Source organism: Phyllobates terribilis, unplaced genomic scaffold (genome assembly GCF_046119375.1).
Source record: "Phyllobates terribilis strain yellow unplaced genomic scaffold, ASM4611937v1 Scaffold_4__5_contigs__length_816908805, whole genome shotgun sequence".
In the NCBI taxonomy this organism is placed as follows: Eukaryota; Metazoa; Chordata; class Amphibia; order Anura; family Dendrobatidae; genus Phyllobates; species Phyllobates terribilis.
The window spans coordinates 133813797-133835486 of record NW_027362764.1 but is presented as its reverse complement, the minus strand read 5'-3'; the positions used below and the strand labels follow the sequence as shown (position 1 = coordinate 133835486).

General features: G+C 45.4%; 1 protein-coding gene across 2 annotated transcripts in view; it reads right to left on the bottom strand.

Annotated features, from left to right (window-relative positions):
- The window catches only part of LOC141265107 (mitogen-activated protein kinase kinase kinase 3-like), a 165260-nt gene extending 144011 nt beyond the window's left edge, over positions 1 to 21249 (bottom strand). For both annotated transcript variants that reach the window (XM_073677762.1, XM_073677763.1), the window contains exon 1: positions 20916 to 21249. In XM_073677762.1, the coding sequence (XP_073533863.1) occupies positions 20916 to 20978 (63 nt within the window). In that variant the 5' untranslated portion in view covers positions 20979 to 21249. The remainder of the gene's footprint in view (positions 1 to 20915) is intronic.
- Positions 21250 to 21690: the final 441 nt, after the last annotated feature.

Genomic DNA, 21690 nt, shown 5'->3' with positions numbered 1-21690 from the left:
ACATGACTCACTGCAGGACTTTTTGGTACATGACAGGATAGGGTGTACACAGCTCTCAGTCTCAGGACCCAAGGACAATGTCCATTCTAAAGAATACATCCTCCAGAAACTGGAAAGAATTAGCTAGAGAACTTCAAACCTGTAGACCATTTTTGGCAAGAGAATTGTTCTTCTTACACACAGGATATAATGTATTTCTCACCATAACATGACCAATTCATTGCTTTTTTTTCACACCAGTAAAATGAATCATCTGATATAAAAAGTCTTATAATAATATCAGATAGTAACGTTTACTTGACAACAGCTTCACAACAAAAAAAAACAAAGCACTGATGTTCTGTATATGTAGCAATAAGAAGTACTGTCACAATACTGCTGCAGTCACTGCAGATAACATTTATAGGGGTTTCCCTAATAATCTAAACATAGCTCAGAAATAATCATGTAAAACAGATTATTTTAGAAATTATTTTGTTTAGACATATTGTTTTAAAAAGTGCATATTACAAAGCTATTTTATTACCCCTGCCCATGTCCCTATGATGTCCATAATAGCAGATGCCATGTGGACACAGATATTTGGTGGTCACACAAGCCCAGAAGAGCTCTCCTTGAAGCGTGGTCTACACAAGCTTGGTCTTCTGTGCCTGAACAGAAGCTGTAGACCCTGTCTATCATTGCATTAACGCTACAGACAGCGCACAGTTTATCAATGCAATGCACCACAGCTAACTATAAATGTAGAGATCCTAATGACTTTGACAAGGACCACGTTGGGGATGTTCCTTGTATATATCTTGGTTAATAGTTACCAAAAGTAATCCAAGGAAGGACAACTAGTGACCGATGCATGGGCAGTGCACCCAAGGATCACTTACATGAGTATGGAGCAGAGGCTAGCCTATGAGGTCCAATCACACTGAAGAACAATCTTCTTTCACATCATGTGGGTGTGACGCGCCCCTGGGCCTGTGTCGCGCTGCGTTGCGCACGCGGGAGCTTACCCGGAGCCGGATCTCTTGAGGGTTGTAGTCTCGTGGCGGTGACCCGGTCCGTGCCCAGGGAGTCAAACTGAGCGGCGATGTAACAGCGGTAGATGTAGGACGACTACGCCACCCGTTGAATGCAGCTATGGAGCTGCCGCTGTAGGACAGTCCGCTGAGGCCGGTGGATGGATGGTGCAGCGTAGATGGTATAACCCCCAACGGGAGGGGTATGGCCTCAGGGCAGCAGATGGATGATGGGGGTAGCAGGAACCACTCAGAGACGGTGCGGTGTAATTCAGGGTCTTTACTGGTAATAACGATAGACCCTCCCGGAGTACTTGCTAGTGAACGGGGCCTGGTCAGTCCTTGAGCAGATGGGATCTCCCCTGGCCAGGCGGAGTTGTAGGCCTCCCAAACTGACTGCACTCTTCTGGCTACCTTGCTAGAAGCGGATATAAGTAGCCCACGTCCCTGAGTGTACCGTGTGGTGCTCACCCGTATGGCCGGTGACTCGGGGCCTTCTAATGGCTTCCGCTCCACGATGGCGGTGCTGGTCCCACGCGTGTGACCGTGCCTTCGGGTTTCTGGGCCTGAGGACCTGAAATCCCCTGCCGGTCGGCTTCTGCTGCTGGGTAAGAGTTAGTCCCCACAGCCTCGGACGCCGGGTCCGGTAAGAAAGCTTCTCAGTCAGGGCGAGCTCTGCAGCTGCCAGCCCCTGACTTGTAGTAGTATTGCTCCCACTGAGCTTCTGCTGTTTCTTCCTGTGACTGTTTCTTGTCTCTACTCTCCTTGACTGACTAACCCTGCCTCAGCCCAGGGTTTATCCAGGGGAAGTTCTTCCCCTCCCAAGACTGGGCAGGAGGTGTGGCATGCACAGGATCCCTGACCAAAGGACCTCCCACCTGCTCTCAGACATAACATTACATTACTGTGGAAAACCAGACCCCTGGGGTGCCACATTCCCCCCTAGTGAAATTTAGTACTCCGGGACTAAACATATTTTAGAAAAAACATAACAAGATATAACAACAATAATAGTACAATAAGAAGAAACACATAAAGGTGGTCACGGCATGTCCGTAACCGGGTGTAGTCTTTGAAGAAAGCAAGGTGTCCATTTCACCAAAACAGGGAGACGTAACCAGGTAGGGGTCTGTCCTACCCCGAGTCCTTAACAGTCTCTAGTCCATCCTGGGTTACGCTCCAACTATGTACAAGGATTCCCGGTAAATCCACCAAGGATTCCTAAAAATAACTGGAAACACAAAATTATACACAAGCAACAATACACAGATAAACATAAATAAAACAATTTATACACTTCAAATCCTCCAGCGTGCGGGTAACTGGCCTCTAGTGGCCCTAGTGGACCTACGGAGCTGACTGTCTGGCCCTGAACTACAGGGTGTAGGAGGTGTCAAGGGTAAACTGGGCAGCTGTCTACCGGCTCTTTGTCTCACTAGGGGTACGGCAGGCTCACTATAAGCAGAGGGTTGATCCTCCTGTTCTGCTTGTGTGGAGTCTTCTGCCTCCTGGACCGGCTGTTCTTCCAGCTCTACCTGTTGCTCCGTAGGTGCTTGGGATGCTGGTTGGAGGAAGGTGAGTACGGGTACCACAACTGCACCATTGACTTGAGTCCAAGACCGAGGGAAGTCCCCGAGCACAGTACTAACCATATCTTCCCTTTCCTCTACGGGTCGATGGTCTTCTTGTTCCTCTTCAGGGTTCCTCAGTTGTTCGGGACACTTCTTCAGGTGGTCCCGGGATACAATGGCTGTGGTTTCCCCTCCGTCTTTACTGATGGTACAAACCTTCGGGTTCTCATGGCTTGAGGGCAGTACGGTGTACGGGTCCTTCTCCCACTGGTCATCCAACTTGTGGAGCCGTCTCTTCCTCTTCAAGACCTGCTCTCCGGGTACCAGGGGAACAGCGGGAGCATACTGGTTGTAAGTTTTCTCTTGTCTTTCCCTAGCCTGACAGAGACTTCGCTCCACGCTCTCCTGTACTCTCCGGTACTGCTGCTGCCTCTCTGTGTCCTCGGGTGTCAGGACTCCCATTTCCAGGTCAACAGGTAACTTACCAGGTCTTGCCCTCATTAGGTAAGCCGGGGTACAGTTGGTGGAACCTACCGGGATGTGGTTGTATAGGTCCACCAGATCGGGCAACTTCTCAGGCCACAGACTGCGTTCTTCCAGGGGCAACGTTTTTAGAAGATCCATTACCACCTGGTTCATTTTCTCACAAAGTCCATTAGTTTGCGGATGGTAGGGTGTCGTCCTTATCTTCCGGCAGCCATATAGATTGCAGAATTCCTGGAAGACCTCCGCTTCAAAGGCAGGTCCCTGGTCCGTCAGCACTTGGTCCGGGTACCCGTGTGGACGGCAAAAGTGCTGCTGGAAGGCTCTAGCTGCTGTTTGAGCCATTAAGTCCTTGACGGGGACGACAACCAGAAACCGGGAGTAATGATCCACGATGGTTAACGCGTAGACGTAGCCACTTCTGCTTGGGGTCAGTTTTACATGATCCAAGGCTACCAGTTCCAACGGTTGCCGGGTGACGATGGACTGCAGGGGAGTCTTCTGGCTGGCACGGTCCTTCCTTCTCAGGTTGCACGGGCCACAGTCTCTGCACCACTTCTCAATGGTTCCCCTCATGCCTACCCAGTGGAACCGCTCGCGCAGCAGGAACTCCAGCTTCTTCCACCCGAAGTGCCCAGCTCCGTCGTGGTATGCCTCCATCACCATGGCTGCGTCCCTTCGTGGCACCACTACTTGCCAGAGTAATTCATGCGTCCGGGAGTTAACCATTCTGCGGCACAACTTCCCTTTGTAAAGGAACAGTCGACTCTTCTCTGCCCATAGTTGTTTGGCTTCCTCCGGAGCGTCTGGTTCAAGGCGAGCCTCCGGCCGAGTCAGCATCTCCTTCACCAGTCGGACGGCAGGGTCGCTGTCTTGCGTTTCCGCCCAGTTGTAGTGGGGTAAGGGGTTCAACGTAGCAGTCTGCTTACTCCTTACCTGGTGGGAATACTGAATAGTCCCATGACGGTGGAACGCAGGGAGTTCAACTTCTTCCAGTCCCTCCGGATCTTCTCCTCCGTCTGGCAGGTTGGGCATCCTGGACAGGGCGTCCGCGTTGGTATTGGAGCGTCCTGCCCGGTATTTGATTGTGAACTCGTAGTTGGACAGACGGGCCATCCACCTCTGCTCCAGGGCACCGAGTCTTGCCGTGTCCAGGTGTGTCAACGGGTTGTTATCCGTGTACACGGTGAACCGGGAAGAAGCGAGGTAATGCTTAAAGCGCTCGGTGACTGCCCATACTACGGCCAGGAACTCCAGCTTAAATGAGCTGTAATTCTCGGGGTTCCTTTCGGTGGGTCGCAGTTTTCGGCTGGCGTAGGCGATTACTCGTTCCTTCCCCTGCTGGATCTGGGACAGTACGGCTCCTAGCCCGATGTTACTGGCGTCGGTGTAGAGGATAAAGGGCTGGCTATAATCCGGGTACGCCAGGATTTCGTCCCCCGTGAGGGCCATCTTCAGCTGGCGGAAGGACTCTTCTTCCAGCTCCTCCCATTTGAAGGGCGGCTTCTGGTTCTTGGCCTTCCGGGACTGGCCTATCAGGAGGTCCTGCATAGGTGCTGCCTTCTTGGTGAAACCGGGAATAAACCTTCGGTAGTAGCCTACCAACCCGAGGAACTGCCGCACTTCTTTTACGCTGGAGGGGCTTGGCCATTCCTTAATTGCGGTGATCTTATCAGGGTCGGGAGCCACTCCGTCAGCGCTCACCACGTGTCCCAGGTACTGCACCTTTGGTTTCAGGAGGTGACACTTGGAGGGTTTCACCTTTAGGCCGTAACTCGCCAGAGCTTCGAACACTTCCGCCAGGTGTTTCAGGTGGTCCTCATACGTCTTGGAATATACGATGACATCGTCCAGGTACAACAGGACCGTCTCGAAGTTTCTGTGGCCCAGACAACACTCCATTAGTCGTTGGAAGGTTCCTGGTGCGTTGCAGAGTCCGAACGGCATGCAGGTGAACTCGCTAAGTCCCATCGGGGTGGTGAATGCGGTCTTCTCCCGGTCTGCCTCTGCTACAGGAACCTGCCAGTACCCGCTAGTGAGATCCAAGGTAGAGAAGAAGTTAGCAGATCTTAAAGCAGCCAATGACTCCTCTATCCTTGGTAAGGGGTACGCATCCTTGTGTGTGATACGGTTGATTTTCCGGTAATCTACACACATCCTCATGGTGTTGTCTTTCTTTCGGACTAAGACTAGTGGAGCTGCCCAGGGGCTACAGCTATCCCTGATCACCCCAGCCTCCTTCATGTCTCTAAGCATCCCCTTGGCGTGTTGGTAGTGTGCAGGGGGTACGGGTCGATACCTCTCTTTTATGGGAGGATGGTCTCCCGTGGGGATGTGGTGTTCTACCCCCTTGACTCGCCCGAAGTCTAACGGGTGTTTACTAAACACTCTCTCGTACTCTTGAACCACCCGATAGACTCCCTGTTTCTGATGTGAGGGAGTGGAGTCAGTACCCAAATGTAGTTGCTGACACCAGTCCTCCTTTGTTTTCTTAGAGCCGTTACCTTCCTCCGGGTGAGATGGAGGCAAGGGTTCCACAGATTGTATAGCATTTTGATTAATGGTATATAATTTGGCTAGCGTGGCAAACCGGGGCAGGTACACTTCCCTCTCCCCGATATTGATTATGCGAACGGGCACCCTCCCATGGCGTACATTGACCACCCCCCGTGCTGTCAAAATGGTGGGCCTACTGTCTGAGTAAACTGGTTCTACCATTGCCTGGTAATCTCTACCTCTCAGACCAATAGCTGCCCGGCACCAAATCATCATTTCACTTTTTGGGGGCATGGCAATAGGAAAAGGGTCACACATTCTTACGCTACCAATCTCACCGCCGGAGAGTTCCACCTGTTGCCGTCGCATCAGTGCCTGGATCTCTTTCTGGAGCACCCGCTGGCGTTCTTGGCAACCTGCTGTAAAAGGAAAATCACCTCTGCAAGACAATTTTCAATTACATTAGTTCCTAGAGTTATTTTTGGGTGACTCTCATGTTTGTCAATATCTACAATGATCAGTCCCTGTGCTGCCAGTTCGACTCTACCGATTTTGATGGTCACCTCTTTAAATCCGATCTGTGGCACGGGCTGGCCATTGCTGGCGATGATACTCAAGTCGTCGTCAGGGTAGCGGGTAATATCCGAGTCATTCCAGTACTGCTTAAAGAGCACGTACGGGATGGTGGTGACCTGTGACCCGGTGTCCAGTAGGGCACTCATGGGAATGCCATCCAGTACCACAGGCAAGACTGGACGTCCTCCCACATATCTGTCGCGCCAGTTCGATGGGCCTGGTGATCTTTTTCCTGGGGGTTGGCCCTCTACCCCAGGTTGTGCCCGTTTAAAGAACAGTACCTTGCCATATGTCCAGGTTGATTGCAGCGGCGGCAGATGGGTCGTCCGTCCTCGCTGTATCGGTCACTGGGTCTTCCTCTGGCCGGTGGGGTCCTCCTTGGTCGACGCCACGGGATGTCCTCCGGTCCGGATGCCAGCTGGATCTTCCCTGGGGTGGAAGCCTGTAAAGACTGCACAGTTCGGGTTAGCGCAGCAACGCTCTTAGCTAGCTCTTGGACCTGATGGTGTAGGTCTGGAGCCGGGTCATTGTCCAAAGCCTGCGCATCAGCTCCCACAGGCCCTGCCGACAAGGGCGCCGCCTCCTGGTGGTAAGTGATAGCAGGGCGCTTGTGGGTCACAACGCCACCCGGTGCCGGTTCTCGGAGCACCCGGATGGCTCTGTCCTTGAACTGTGCAAAGCCCAGATGGGGATCCTGTAAGGCCATTGCCCGCAACTGGGTTCGGTGGGTATTACAATACAGTCCCTCTATAAACTGTTCGGTCAACAGCCTGTCCTCGTTTCCCACTCCATCAGGGTCGGTCTGCTTAATGGCCCTCAGGGCCTCTTGTAGGTTTAGTGCATAGTCCCTTATACTCTCATGCGCTCGCTGCTTGCACCCGTAGAATCTAAGCTTAATCTCGGCTGAGGTGCGGGTATCAAAGGTGTCCTTCAGCCGGGTTAGTATCCCTGCGACAGTCTTCCTCCCAGGTGGCCAGGATTTTACTTCCCTTTTGGCTGCCCCGGTTAGTTGGGCCACCAGGATGCTCACTTTTTGCTCTTCTGTGAGGGGGTACACCTGGAAGAGGCTATCCAGCTTTTCTCTAAAGTCATGCAGGGTATGTGACTCCCCTGAGTACTGGGGTAGCCAGGCTGCTCCCGGGATATAGGGCATGGTGAAGGGCATAACTGCACTGCAGCAGCGGTAGCGCTGGCGGGGGTTGAGGCAGGTGCATATGCGGCACTTTGCTATGGCGCCAGGAAGCACTATGGGAGATAGGCAAGCTGGCGGAGGTGGTGTGATGCTTTGGAAAATCTTGTTTCTTTGGATGTTATATAGTTGCACGCCGAGTTCATCCGTTAATCGGATACCTGTAAAGGATACTAAACAATGGCATCCATCACCCATAGACTTCCATGATAAAAACATATGTTTACAAGATACAATTGTATGGTAAAAAAGGAAAAATCCGACGCATCTATCTGATAATAAAATACAAGAAATTTGATTTTAAATCCATTAAAAACATTAGAGACCAAACATCATTAAAAACCTGACGCGTTTCAGGCTCCCTTAGTCGTAGGATATAGAAGAATCATGGGAGCAGTTTAAATAACAAGGAGCCAATCGCAAAGGAATCATGAAGACATAACGTAAAAAGCAGATGCGTGCAAAAGAAGTGAGTGAATACATCAGCATATATAAATAAATCAATAAATGTAGAACATATCATTTTTATATATACACTATCAATACATACACTGCTCAAAAAAATAAAGGGAACACTCTTATAACACATCCTAGATCTGAATGAATGAAATATTCTCATTGAATACTTTGTTCTGTACAAAGTTGAATGTGCTGACAACAAAATCACACAAAAATCATCAATGGAAATCAAATTTATTAACCAATGGAGGCCTGGATTTGGAGTCACCCCCAAAATTAAAGTGGAAAAACACACTACAGGCTGATCCAACTTTGATGTAATGTCCTTAAAACAAGTCAAAATGAGGCTCAGTATTGTGTGTGGCCGCCACGTGCCTGTATGACCTCCCTACAACGCCTGGGCATGCTCTTGATGAGGTTGCGGATGGTCTCCTGTGGGATCTTCTCCCAGACCTGGACTAAAGCATCCGCCAACTCCTGGACAGTCTGTGGTGCAACGTGACGTTGGTGGATGGAGCGAGACATGATGTCCCAGATGTGGTCAATCGGATTCAGGTCTGGGGAACGAGCGGGCCAGTCCATAGCTTCAATGCCTTCATCTTGCAGGAACTGCTGACACACTCCAGCCACATGAGGTCTGGCATTGTCCTGCATTAGGAGGAACCCAGGGCCAACCGCACCAGCATATGGTCTCACATGGGGTCTGAGGATCTCATCTCAGTACCTAATGGCAGTCAGGCTACCTCTGATGAGCACATGGAGAGCTGTGCGGCCCTCCAAAGAAATGCCACCCCACACCATTACTGACCCACTGCCAAACCGGTCATGCTGAAGGATGTTGCAGGCAGTAGATCGCTCTCCACGGCGTCTCCAGACTCTATCACGTCTGTCACATGTGCTCAGTGTGAACCTGCTTTCATCTGTGAAGAGCACAGGGCGCCAGTGGCAACTTTGCCAATCCTGGTGTTCTGTGGCAAATGGCAAGCGTCCTGCACGGTGTTGGGCTGTGTGGTGTTCTGTGGCAAATGGCAAGCGTCCTGCACGGTGTTGGGCTGTGAGCACAACCCCCATCTGTGGACGTCGGGCCCTCATACCACCCTCATGGAGTCGGTTTCTAACCATTTGTGCAGACACATGAACATTTGTGGCCTGCTGGAGGTCATTTTGCAGGGCTCTGGCAGTGCTCCTCTTGTTCCTCCTTGCATAAAGGCGGAGGTAGTGGTCCTGCTGTTGGATTGTTGCCCTCCTACGTCTCCTGGTGTACTGGCCTGTCTCCTGGTAGTGCCTCCAGCCTCTGGACACTACACTGACAGACACAGCAAACCTTCTTGCCACAGCTCGCATTGATGTGCCATCCTAGATGAGCTGCACTACCTGAGCAACTTCTGTGGGTTGTAGAGTCCGTCTCATGCTACCACGAGTGTGAAAGCAGAACCAACATTCAAAAGTGACCAAAACATCAGCCAGAAAGCATTGGTACTGAGATGTGGTCTGTGGTCCCCACCTGCAGAACCACTCCTTTATTGAGGGTGTCTTGATAATTTCCAATAATTTCCATCTATTTTCTACTCCATTTGCACAACAGCATGTGAAATTGATTGTCAATCAGTGTTACTTCCTAAGTGGACAGTTTGATTTCATAGAAGTTTGATTTACTTGGAGTTATATTCTGTTGTTTAAGTGATCCCTTTATTTTTTTGAGCAGTGTATATATATATATATATATATATATAAAGTCCAGGACGAGGAACCTCCCTCTAGACAAGAGTATATAAGGCAGGTGGATTATGTTGTACGGATGGAGGAGAAAATTTATTTTAAAAGGAAAAATGCCAAACTCAGTGACAACCTATGGGCACTATGGAAGGTGTGTTAATGCTATTGAAGGGAAGATTCCGGTGAATACACTACGAAATGCATTGAAATGGTTATAGGATGTTTTGTGTGATATTGGATCATATTTTATATAACGACGAGGGATTATTGCTGTCTGTCAAAGGGGAGGGGGGTTGAGGGTGGGGTTATTTTTGCTAATAAGAAAATGGAAAATTGTTATACTGAAGTTGTATTTCATTATTTTTTTTTCTAAATGAATAAAAATGTATCTGATTTAAAAAAAAAAAGTCCAGGACGAGACCAGCACTTGCTTCATCCATAAAAAAGGCTTTCATTCCAATAAAGATAAACTCAGGAACAGTTCACACTGCTGAACTGCAGCATGAACTGTTCCTGACTTTTTCTTTATTGGAATAAAATCCTTTTTTTATGGATGAAGCGAGTGCTGGTCTCGTCCTGGACTTTCTGCTTTGAGCTTTTTTGACCGTGCACTAAGCAGGTGAGCTGAACTACTTTTTTTTCTTATCAATAAATACAGAACATATCATCTTTATAGTTTATTCCATATGGATATTTGGTATTGAGATTCAAGATCCAAAAAGCCTCTCATAAGGTGAGTTGCTTTTGCCAATTACCTCCCGTTATAGGACATGTCACTTTTTGAAAAATTGCAAAGCACCACCCTTATGGGCTGTAATAAAATGTTTTACTGCACCAGAATATGAGCTATTGATGTTATTTATATTAGTAAAGTGTTCATCTACCCGTTTAATTTTCTGGTTGTACAGCAAATGTAGCGTAACTTACACATAATACACTCAATGCAATACACAAATATGATGCAAATCGCAATTGTTAAATGTGTCAATGTTCTGTTCTGCACCATGTGGCAATGTAAAAGAATGCTTTTATTTATGGCAAAGGCACAGACATTGCACCTATTGGCCGCACATTTCAAAAACCTCTTGGATGCGAGCCAGGAAGATGGTGACTGTGACTGACACACCATGCTAGGAGAAATAATGTTCCTAAGGCCACAGTCCCATTATCAGCATTTGGTCAGTATTCGGTCAGTATTTTTTCTCAGGAGTGGGAGCCAAAACCAGGTGAGGAACAATCAGAGAAAAGGTATAATAGAAACAAGTCACCAATTCTGCATTCATCACCCACTCCTGGTTTTGGCTCCCACTCCTGAGAAAAAATACTGACTGAATACTGATAGTGGGGCCGTGGTCTAAGTGAGTGACTCTTCCCGGCAACACATCAGCATCCCCCATCTATGATTTTACGTTGGGTTTCGTCTTGGATGACAATTGGTAAATATTTCAAGATGATCTTTCTTGATTAAATAATTTTTTCACCTAGCCTTGTGCGTCAGCTATTTGGATTTTGAATCTCAATTCCAAATATCTACACGGAATGAACTATAAAAATGATCTGTTCTATATTAATCATATAGCATATTGTGAGGCAGTGACCGGGATCATATACGAGGGATGTTATATCTCCCCCAGAATGTGTACAGAGACCTATATAAATCCATTGGAGTGCATTGCAGTCACAGACACACCTGCGGCTGCAATGCAGGAATGAAGGTGAGCATTGACCTGGTCAGACTACCTGGCTAAGGCAGATTAAGTAAAACCTGGCAGGGCCTTCATTTCTTGGAGGAGGTCACAGGAGGCAGTGGGGCGGCTTCCTTCCTCCAACCCGGGTTTTTCCGTGGCTCTTGCCACAGGTCCTTTAAAAACCCAGGATTAGTGTTGTTCTATGTTGGAACCTGCTAGGAGCACAGCAGGAAACCTCAGCAGGATTGAGGGTGGCTGAACCACCGCCTGGGAAGGCTCTGCACCTGTCAGGCTCTGAGCGGCCTGGCGCGGCCGTTGCACCCGGCTCATGTTAACCTGGCTGCGAACCGGAGGACTGTCCTGTTTACCCGTGAGTTGCTGAATAAAGCTGTTTATGTTGGACTTGCTTGGGTCACTGCCTCAGTTACTGCACGGTGTGAACAGCGCCGCCATACAATATATAAAAATGATCTGCTCTATATTTATTGATTATTGTACATACTGATGTATTCACTCACCTCTTTTGCATGCAGCCGTTTCTTCCGTAATGTCATCATGTTTCCGTTAATGTGATTGGCTCTTTGTTATATAAATTCTGCCCCCATGATTCTTCTCTATATCCTATGCCTAAGGGCGCCTGTGGGTGCCTGAAACACGTCAGGTTTTTAATGATGTTTGGGCTCTAATATTTTTAATGTATTTAAAATAAAATTTCTTGCATTTTATTATTGGATGAATGTGTCGGATTTTTCCCTTTCACCATGACTCTGTGCATTACCGTCAGGATCGCCACCCACCGTCCAGATCCCGCCCTCTTCATTTCAATCTTACAGCGTGGCGAGCTCCAAATCTCCCCTTTTTTACTTTCAAGATACAATTTTACTTAATCCCATGGGATGGACTAGAGTAGTCTACTAAGCTATTATATACCTTGTTATAGGGGGTATACTGATGTATAACAACAAGACTATATTTACTTAAATGGTGACCCCCTGAAAAAGCTGCGCCTGGCAGTGAAACATATTGGGGGTGTGCTGTTATTTTGCTTTTTAATGAACAGACAGTGGAGAATTTGATCAGAGCTGTCTAATGGAAGACTCAGTAAGCTTCACTAAGCCGAATTTATAGGGACAAGTACATTAAGCGGGCAATGGTGGAAGTGATTACACAAATATTATATCGTGGATCAACATGTCTGGACTTTTAAATCCACATTTTTTATGCAGTTACAAATAAGAGTGAAGTTTTATTATTTGGTGATTTAGTACAATATCTAAGTATATAATGTAGTGTGGTAATTTGGGTTTCTAGTTGCCGTAGGGCAAATTGTACCTATAACAACAAAACTGAAGCCAAAAGGACACATTCTTTTGATCTCCGCCTAGCAATAGAGCCCTATGGATTTCGCATTTACATTGTGGGGCTTTCCCAGTAAACGTTCTAAACACAGAAGATAAATGCGGTGTGTGAACACTGCCTAACGCCACATCGGTTGGTACACAAAGTATGCACTGTACAAATCCCAGGAACGCAGTGAATGAGCATGGAGCATGGATGTTTCCGACGGACGCCTAACTTTTTTTCATTTTACATTGTTTGACAGCTAAAACAAAACCGGCTCCTAGAGTGGACTAACAGGTTCATAAGCACATAGCTCTCTGTCCATCCCTGTACTCAAGATGGAACACCCTCCACTCATATAAAGAACTTATCTCTGCACTGAGGTTTCTACATTAAAGCATACCTGTCTTTTCAGGCAACGTTCCATAAGTCTTTTATATGTGTGTACAAGGGGGATAACACTATTCATGGCTATCATATGAATTATATCCTGCATTTTTTATTATTTTCCAGACTCTGATACCTTTTATAAATGGCCAATATTAGTAATAATACATTTACTTCTTACCCCTGTATTTTGTTTTCTTTTTTAAGCTAATGGGTTCCTGAGATTGGAGGACATAGAAATATATTTATATTATTAACAAATCTATTTGCAGTACATAGAGAGATGAGGGATCCCTGCTCTTCGGTCTCCATGTAGTGCACACAAAAAAAAAATGCAGCAACAGCATGGAGATTACATAGCAGCATGGAGGATATTATAAAGCATTACTGAGCAGTGTACCTGTGAGGCCAGCTCTGAGATTAATCAGGAGAAAGTTGCAGCAAGCTCTGTGTCTGTCTGTGTCTCTCTCTCTTGCCCTCTCTATTGATTTCAATAAGCTTCTCTTGCTTTAACCAAGACAGATTTGAGCTGTTTTTCAGAGTGACTAATAGAGACAGGGAAAGGAGAAGCGACTCATCAGTGAAGAAATAAGTATACTTCTCTGATTTCTCAAAAGTGTATAGTATAAGGCTTGGATTCGAGACATTTCTACTGATTAGCTTGGGCTCTTCCCCAAAAAGTAATTACGGTAGGTTTTTGCAAAGGGGTTGTGGCCTACCAACCAACAAATACTATAAAATATTATATTAGAGCAGTACTATAACTATAAGACATGCTGGAAAACAAGCATACATTTTACTGAAAGCTACACCAACTAATAGCTGCAGAATTCTCCGGTATATAGACAGCCAAAGGATGAGCCAACTGTTCTAATAGGCAGGGCTCGCTATAAACTCAGCTCACAATACAGCAGCGAGCTATGGGTTCAAGACTAAAGTGTGGAACAGTTCTCACAAATTCCCCACATTGTGTTGTGCGCAATATTGTGGTTCACAGAATCCATCTCTGTAGCTCTATCCAAAGATTAGAGGTGCACAAAGACGATGACCACACAACACTAACACTAACATGTTGTGCTGATAAAATCACAAATAATGAAGGGAACTATAATTGCATTGAAATTCAGCAACTTTGGATTCAGACTGAAGTGTCGTGGTTGTGTTACGTTACAGCATACATGCCAAACTCTGACCCTCAGAGTGATTATATTTGGCCCGCGATGCCAGATCCACCACCTGTATGTGGAGCCCATTATTCTGTATGGAGGACTATGTGGTGCCCATTATACTGTATGGAGGACTATGTGGGACACATTCTGTATGGAGGACTATGTGGGGTCCATTATTCTGTGTGGAGGACTATGTGTGTCCATTATTCTGTATGGAGGATTATGTGGTGTCCATTATTCTGTATGGAGGATTATGTGGTGTCCATTATTCTGTGTGGAGGACTATGTGAGTCCATTATTCTGTATGGAGGACTATGTGGTGTCCATTATTCTGTATGGAGGACTATGTGGTGTCCATTATTCTGTATGGAGGATTATGTGGGGCTATTATTCATTATGGAGGACTATGTAGGGCCATTATACTGTATGGAGGTCTATGTGGGGCCCATTATTCTGTCTGGAGGACTATGTGGGGCCCATTATACTGTATACTGGTTGGCCCGCAACTTCGTGCAAGTTTTTCAGTTTGGCCCTCTGTGTGCCTTACAGGATGCAACAAGACAACAGACACTTTCATTAGCTGAGATTTTAGCATTGCAATCTTAAGGGGAACCTTTCACTAGGACTTCCCAATAGAAAGTATGGCCACCACCCTTAAGGCCTCTTTTACAGCATTCTGGTATGCTGTATGTATGTTCCCAATACCCTTGGCATAGCACAATAAAGACCTTTTATTAAACTCACAGACAGCGCGGTGCGGTCAGATGGGCGTCTCTGGTCTTGATCCAGCGCCTCCTCTCTTCACAATCACCGTCCTCCTTCCCTGCATCATGTTGATGATGAACCCCACCACACAGTGTCCCCCAATCACGCTCCTAGGCATGCGCACTTATCTCTGCACTGCGTTCTGTATTGGGTCTTCATTAGCGTGCTATCCAGTGCAATATTATGGAAACATTACAAACACATAGTAAGCCAATGGCACCGAGGCGTGGTCAGGGTCTGTTACAGAGCAATATGGATCCATAATATCAGCTGTCATAAGTTTTTCCAATCTGTTAGCCATTAAACTCCTTAGTCTTTCAAAATACTGATTACGACAAGACTGATATAAAGTGATAAACTTTTGGCATCAGTGTGAAAACTATAGCAATAAATAATATCCATCATCAGATCAGCAGGGGAAATTATTACATTGTAACACGCAGCTCAAGTCCAACACAGAAGATCCCTATTTGGCATCATTGTGGGAACTAAACGCCACCATAATGTCATAAGATGTAATAAGTCATATGGACAGGGGCTGTATTTATTAGGAAAACTATTCTACATGTGCAAAGGAACCACTGGTTGAGCAATATGCAAAGAAAGCACTAATATACATGTATATCAATGGACATACATATCATGGATGTAGTTATTAGTAAACACACAATTATCATTATGTAATTACACAAGTGTTGATGTCTTTGGAAAGGGATGCAACGCCTTTTAACCATTCTACATCTATGCATGTATTCTATATACATGGACAAAATAACTGTGGAAAAAACATAGCACTTCCCATTGCAGCAATAGCCCCAAATTGTAACAGTGAATATGTTTACGGAAATGACAGCAATTAGGGTAGGTGAGTATATTAAAGGGGTTGTGCGACTGCAGACATGTGAATCCTCACCGTGATTCTCCGGGTGCATGACCACAAGTATGCGATTTACATACTTCGGGCCACATTCAGACTAGACGTGTCTGGCCTCACTTAATACACTTGTATTGAAAGAGGATACGCACATCTAGCCGGCATGTCACCGCACATGTGCAAATCAAACACATGCGGTCACGTGACCGCTGTTCTCAGCGCCGGAGAATCCTCATAGCACGCAGTGCACGAGCTGTGAATATTCACAAGTCTGCAGTCACATAGGCTACAAGTCTGTAGTCACTCTAAGGACCGACAACTCCTTTTCTACACTGACAGTAAACTACATATTCACATATATAAAGATTTAGAGACAAAAAAAAGTTCATGGGATTGCTTCTTTAAGGCCATGGTTCCACGTAGCATGAACAAAAAAATGCTGCATTTAAGTGCAGAATAAACAAAAACTGCTTAAAATCTGCCTGAAATAAAAGGGAATACGCATTTAAACAAAATCCAGCAAAAAAAAGACGCAATAATTAGAGAACATTTTTATTGCATAATTTGGTGCAGACACCTGCACAAAAAGTGGATAACAAGCAACTGAAGAAATGCAGAATTGAGGCTACGTGTGAACACATCCTAAGTGAGAGACACTAATTAATTAAACTAGTTATTCAATATATATATATATATATATATATATATATATATATATATATTTTTTTTTTAAAAAACGTATTAACGTCAGTGAGTATAGAAAGCAAATAATACGGTTACTGATTGGCGGGGCAGTTACATGGCACTGCCCCGCCATGTAACTAAACAAACACCGGCAACAAGGCACTGCTGAAGTGTCTGCCCTGGATCGTGGAAGCAAGCAGAGGTAGTGCTGGTATTTATTAGTACATTGTGTTCCCTTCAAATCCAAAACATTTAGCAACCTAAGTATTAGCCTTCAAATGCTTTACCTTATATCTACCGTCTCCATGTTATTTCTGTCTACATTTGTTGGCGCAGCAATGGGGGACAAGTGTGTTATTGGTCACCAATTTATATGCAGCTGTACCCTTCAGACACTGCACTGTATGGACTCAGCATGCCAGCTGCAATCATCCCTGACACCTCCCAGGGCTCCTTACTAAATCCATTTCTAACTAACTCAATTATCTAAGACACATTGGGCCATAACTTATAAATGAGGGTCCTGAGAATCGTCACCGGTCCCCCAATACTGTCATTGATCTATGTGTTTTAAAACTTTGGTCAGTCCATGTAACAAACCAAAGTAGTGTGTCCTTGATAGCAGCAAGTACGTTATATACAGCATAATCCTGGTTATTAAAGGGGTTGTCCACTACTCAAACAACCCATTCTCAATCCCTGTGTTTTCCCCTTGTACAATTATAACACTAATACTCACATCCGGTTCCGGCGCTGTTCCAGTAGTGAAGGCACTCAATGTCACGCGATCACTGCAGCCAATCAGCGGCCGCTTTACTCTCTGATCTCTTACTCTGTGAGTCTTCTGTAGGCTGGAGCGTGAAGCGACCGCTGATTGGCCACAGGGATTGCATGACATAACAATGTCACGCGATCCCTGGGAAAGCTGATGCAGACACCGTTGAAACAGCGCTCGCACAAAAAAGAGAGTATAAGTATTATTATTTTACAAGGGTTAAACATAGGGATTGAGAAGGGATTATCCGAGTACTGGACAACCCCTTTAAAAAAACATTTGTCACTAATAAACAGAATAGATAATAGATGTCTGAATTGAGCTGTATGGTTGTGCATGACTGCTGATCAATTTAGCATCGATAAGACTGATGGAAGAACATGTAGTCAAACAAAGAGCTCAGCTATCTGTCATTATCATACACCTGTCTGGAGCTGCAGAGGTCATGGACGACCAAGCCGCTCCATTCATTCTTAAAATTTGTTCAATTTACTATGTAGATAAGGCTTCCTGATTACGTCAAAGATGAGTCCCTGCAATTTTTTATATTCTCCATTCACTTAATATGGCATACTGCTGGATGGCACCCATCAGCAGTGACTCCCATCACTTTCTAATCATGCAGGAGGTAAGACCAGGCAATAAGAGCCATCTGTCATACATCTTGTACACTGAGCAACCTGCTCTAAGCTATGGTGGGGGCGTGTTCTTCTTTCCTTTGAATGTTGTTGCCTTCTTATGATTGGTCAGCATCATATAGGGAGAAGAAGTACCTGCCCCCAGTCAAAAAACTCATAACACCAACTTGGGCTTTTAAAAAGTTAACTAATTAGGTGCCAAATACTATAATTAATAATATGTCCGCAACGGAAAGGTGAAATAAAAATAAAAAAAAAAAGATTTAATTTGCTTTGCAGCTACTATTACATCATGTGTCTTGTTCACCATGAAAAATATGGTGAAAGGTCATGTTTAAAAACATAGTAGTTTGTTGGTGACTTATCTCCGGTTCACAGAAATCAAGTCTCAGAATGTGGGGATGCTCACGTCTCCATCAGTTTGGGCTCTCAATGCAGGGATCCTCATGACCTAGCCTACTTGTACCAAACAGTTTGTATTTCTCAGTCATTACTTATAGTCATCTTACCATGACGCACAGCAAGCTAAGGTGCTAAGACTTCTCATAGGGAGCTTAACCCATACCCAAGCTACGCAAATGTGTCATACTGCCCCGCACTTAGTACATGCCCACATGACCTATGCATCCCAGCAACTTGCCACATTGGGGCTCTCTTCACTTGAAGACCTGCTCAATAATATCCAAAAACCTGGCATCAGGGCTGATTTTTCCAAGTACCTGGTGACATACAAACCGAAGACCCTGTGACTGGTACTTCAAGGAGAAAGCACCACCCACTCAGAACAGTTGAATACAATTAATACATGTACAATCATGACAGCCTAACGTAACCATTCAGATATAACAAATCAACAACATATTGAAGAATTCTGGATACATTTAACAAGAGAAAAGGTGGGTGACTGCTGTATCGTAGACTTGTGTAAGTAATACAATAACTCTTTAATATAAAATAAGCAATATCTAGTGTAAGACCCCATTCACAGGTCATGAATTTTGACATCCATGTACTGTCTGTTACATCACAGATCCATTCATAGTTTGATCTGCTAATCAGACAAGTTTGTTTTTTTTTTTGCAGACCATCAACATCTGAATGCACAAATTGTATGTAATGGGTACATGTGCTGTCATTATGAATAACATTAAAACCTATGTGAAACACAGAGGTAGGAACAGGGACAAGTAGATAAAATCTCTAGTATACAGGAGTCGTCCAAAGAAATCTATCACCTGTGAGCTAGATAGGTGATAACTTGTTGGTCAATAGGGGGTCCAACTGATGGGACCCTCACCGATCGGCCGCTTTAGAATAAACTGGCGGTGCACATGCTCGACTGCTGCAGCTCCATTATTATTGTTATTAATAATTTATATAGCGCCATTGATTCCATTGCGGATCACGGATGTCAAAATTCATGACCTGTGAATGGGGTCTTACACTAGATATTGCTTATTTTATATTAAAGAGTTATTGTATTACTTACATTCTTTCCTTATGGGGGAGCTGAGCGCTGTGCGTTGCTTTTTTCGGTAACCACATACAGAATGAATGGAATGGCGGTCGGGAGTCTGACCTGCCGCACCATTGTGAAACAAGAATAAAAGATCCCTGTTCTGGCGATCGGTGCGGGTACGACAAAAAAGAAAATATATTAATGGCCGATAGGCACCATTCACACATCTGTTTTACATATATGAGTTCTGTCTGGATAAAACATTTACCTATTGTAGTCCATGGGCCTGTTTACATGTCTGATATTTGACTGATCAACAAAAAAAATATTTGCTTTTGATTCAATTTGAAGATCAAAGTCATCCATTTAAGGAAATGGTTCATTGAAAATAGTGAATAGTGTCATCCATGTACTGTCTATTAGAAAAGAGAAGCTCCTTTTTTTTTTTTAATTTGAGAAAGCCGGATACCTTTCTGACGGTATAAGTGGACACACGGACCAAACATGGGGGAAAAAAAAAAACGCTGATCAAAATCAGTCTGAATCGGGCGTCTGAATGAGGCTTTGTGTTATGGAAAATTATAAAACTTCATGTGTGAATCCAGGCATATGAAAGAATCACTGCTGTAATAAACATGATCCCAAAGGACATGGAAGTCATCTCTGATGGTGACCCTGAATGGAGTGGAGGGGTACCTCTCATAAAATCTGATCCTCAACTCATATATACAGTAGTGCAACCACCATAGTATAATAGTAGCTCTATAGTGTTTGTGGTCCCTACTACAGTTCTAATGGTCCCTACTACAGTTCTAATGGTCCCTACTACAGTTCCAGTGGTCTCTACTATAGTGCTAGGGATTTCTGCTACAGTGCTAGTGGTTGATACTACAGTTCTAATGGTACATACACCTGAACTAGTGGTCCCTAAACCAGTGCTAGTGGTCCCTACTACAGTGCCAATGGTCCCTACTACAGAGCTAGGGATTCCTGCTACAGTACCAGTGGTCCCTACTACAGTGCCGGTGATCCCTACTACAGTGCCATTGGTCCCTACTACAGTGTCGGTGATCCCTACTACTGAGCTAGGGATTCCTGCTACAGTACCAGTGGTCCCTACTACAGTGTCAGTGATCCCTACTACAGTGCCATTGGTCCCTACTACAGTGTCGGTGATCCCTACTACAGTGCCATTGGTCCCTACTACAGTGTCGGTGATCCCTACTACAGTGCCGGTGATCCCTACTACTGAGCTAGGGATTCCTGCTACAGTACCAGTGGTCCCTACTACAGTGTCAGTGATCCCTACTACAGTGCCATTGGTCCCTACTACAGTGTCGGTGATCCCTACTACAGTGCCATTGGTCCCTACTACAGTGTCGGTGATCCCTACTACAGTACCAGTGGTCCCTACTACAGTGCCGATGGTCGGTACTACAGTGTCGGTGATCCCTACTACAGTACCAGTGGTCCCTACTACAGTGCCGATGGTCCCTACTACAGTGCTAGTGATCTTGCTGCAATATTCACTTTATTGCAGAAGCAAAGCTAAAGTGCGTGCAGTGATCTCATCATGCTGAGGTTAGGGGAAAGCAATGACTTCATTGTGGAGCCGGCTGCTGCCATACTTACTCCGACTTGTTGCTTGCTCGCAGATCTGCCTCCCAGTAATCCAGCATTCAGAGAGGAGATCATGCATACAGCTCAGGAGCACCCCGGCCGATCACGCTCCATTCTCGGGGTCCTCTCTGCAGATCCTGCTCCCAGGGAAAGTATGCACACAATCCAAAGCGACTCTGCAAGTGGGCAGCAAACTTCGAGCTAACAGGTCCTTCTCCCTCCCGATAGTACGGGCACTAGGTCGGGCACTAGGTCGGGCACAGCCTCAGAAACTTTTCTGGAGTGCGAGCAGCTGGAGGCAGCAAGAAGTGTGATGTCAGAGATCTCCTGACAGCAGGAAACCGAGCGCAGGCCATAAAGGGAAGCAGCTGACAGCCACCTTCTACTCTGGCGCCATCTGGCGACCACTTTCTATTACTACAATATAATAAAGCCATAGTACAGTACAGATGTGTCATGTTGCCTAAATAACAGTGGTAAATGATTGTCCCATATAGTTGTCTTCAGCCTGTCTAGCCAAAACCAGTTTTGAGTCTTATGGAAAACATTTTTCTTTACATTTTCTTATTGTTACAATCCAGGAGCAGTGGCTTTTTTTTCTTTTTTTGTTAAAGTAGCTGTATGAGGGCTTTTTTTGTATAATGAGTTTTATTTGTGAGTGGCATTGTTTTGGGGTACAAATAACTTATTTACAAACTTTTATTAACTCTTTATGCGGAGCTATAAACAAAACAGCAATTTTTAAAAAAAAAAAAAAACTTTACACTATTGACTGCTTCTTCTTCAT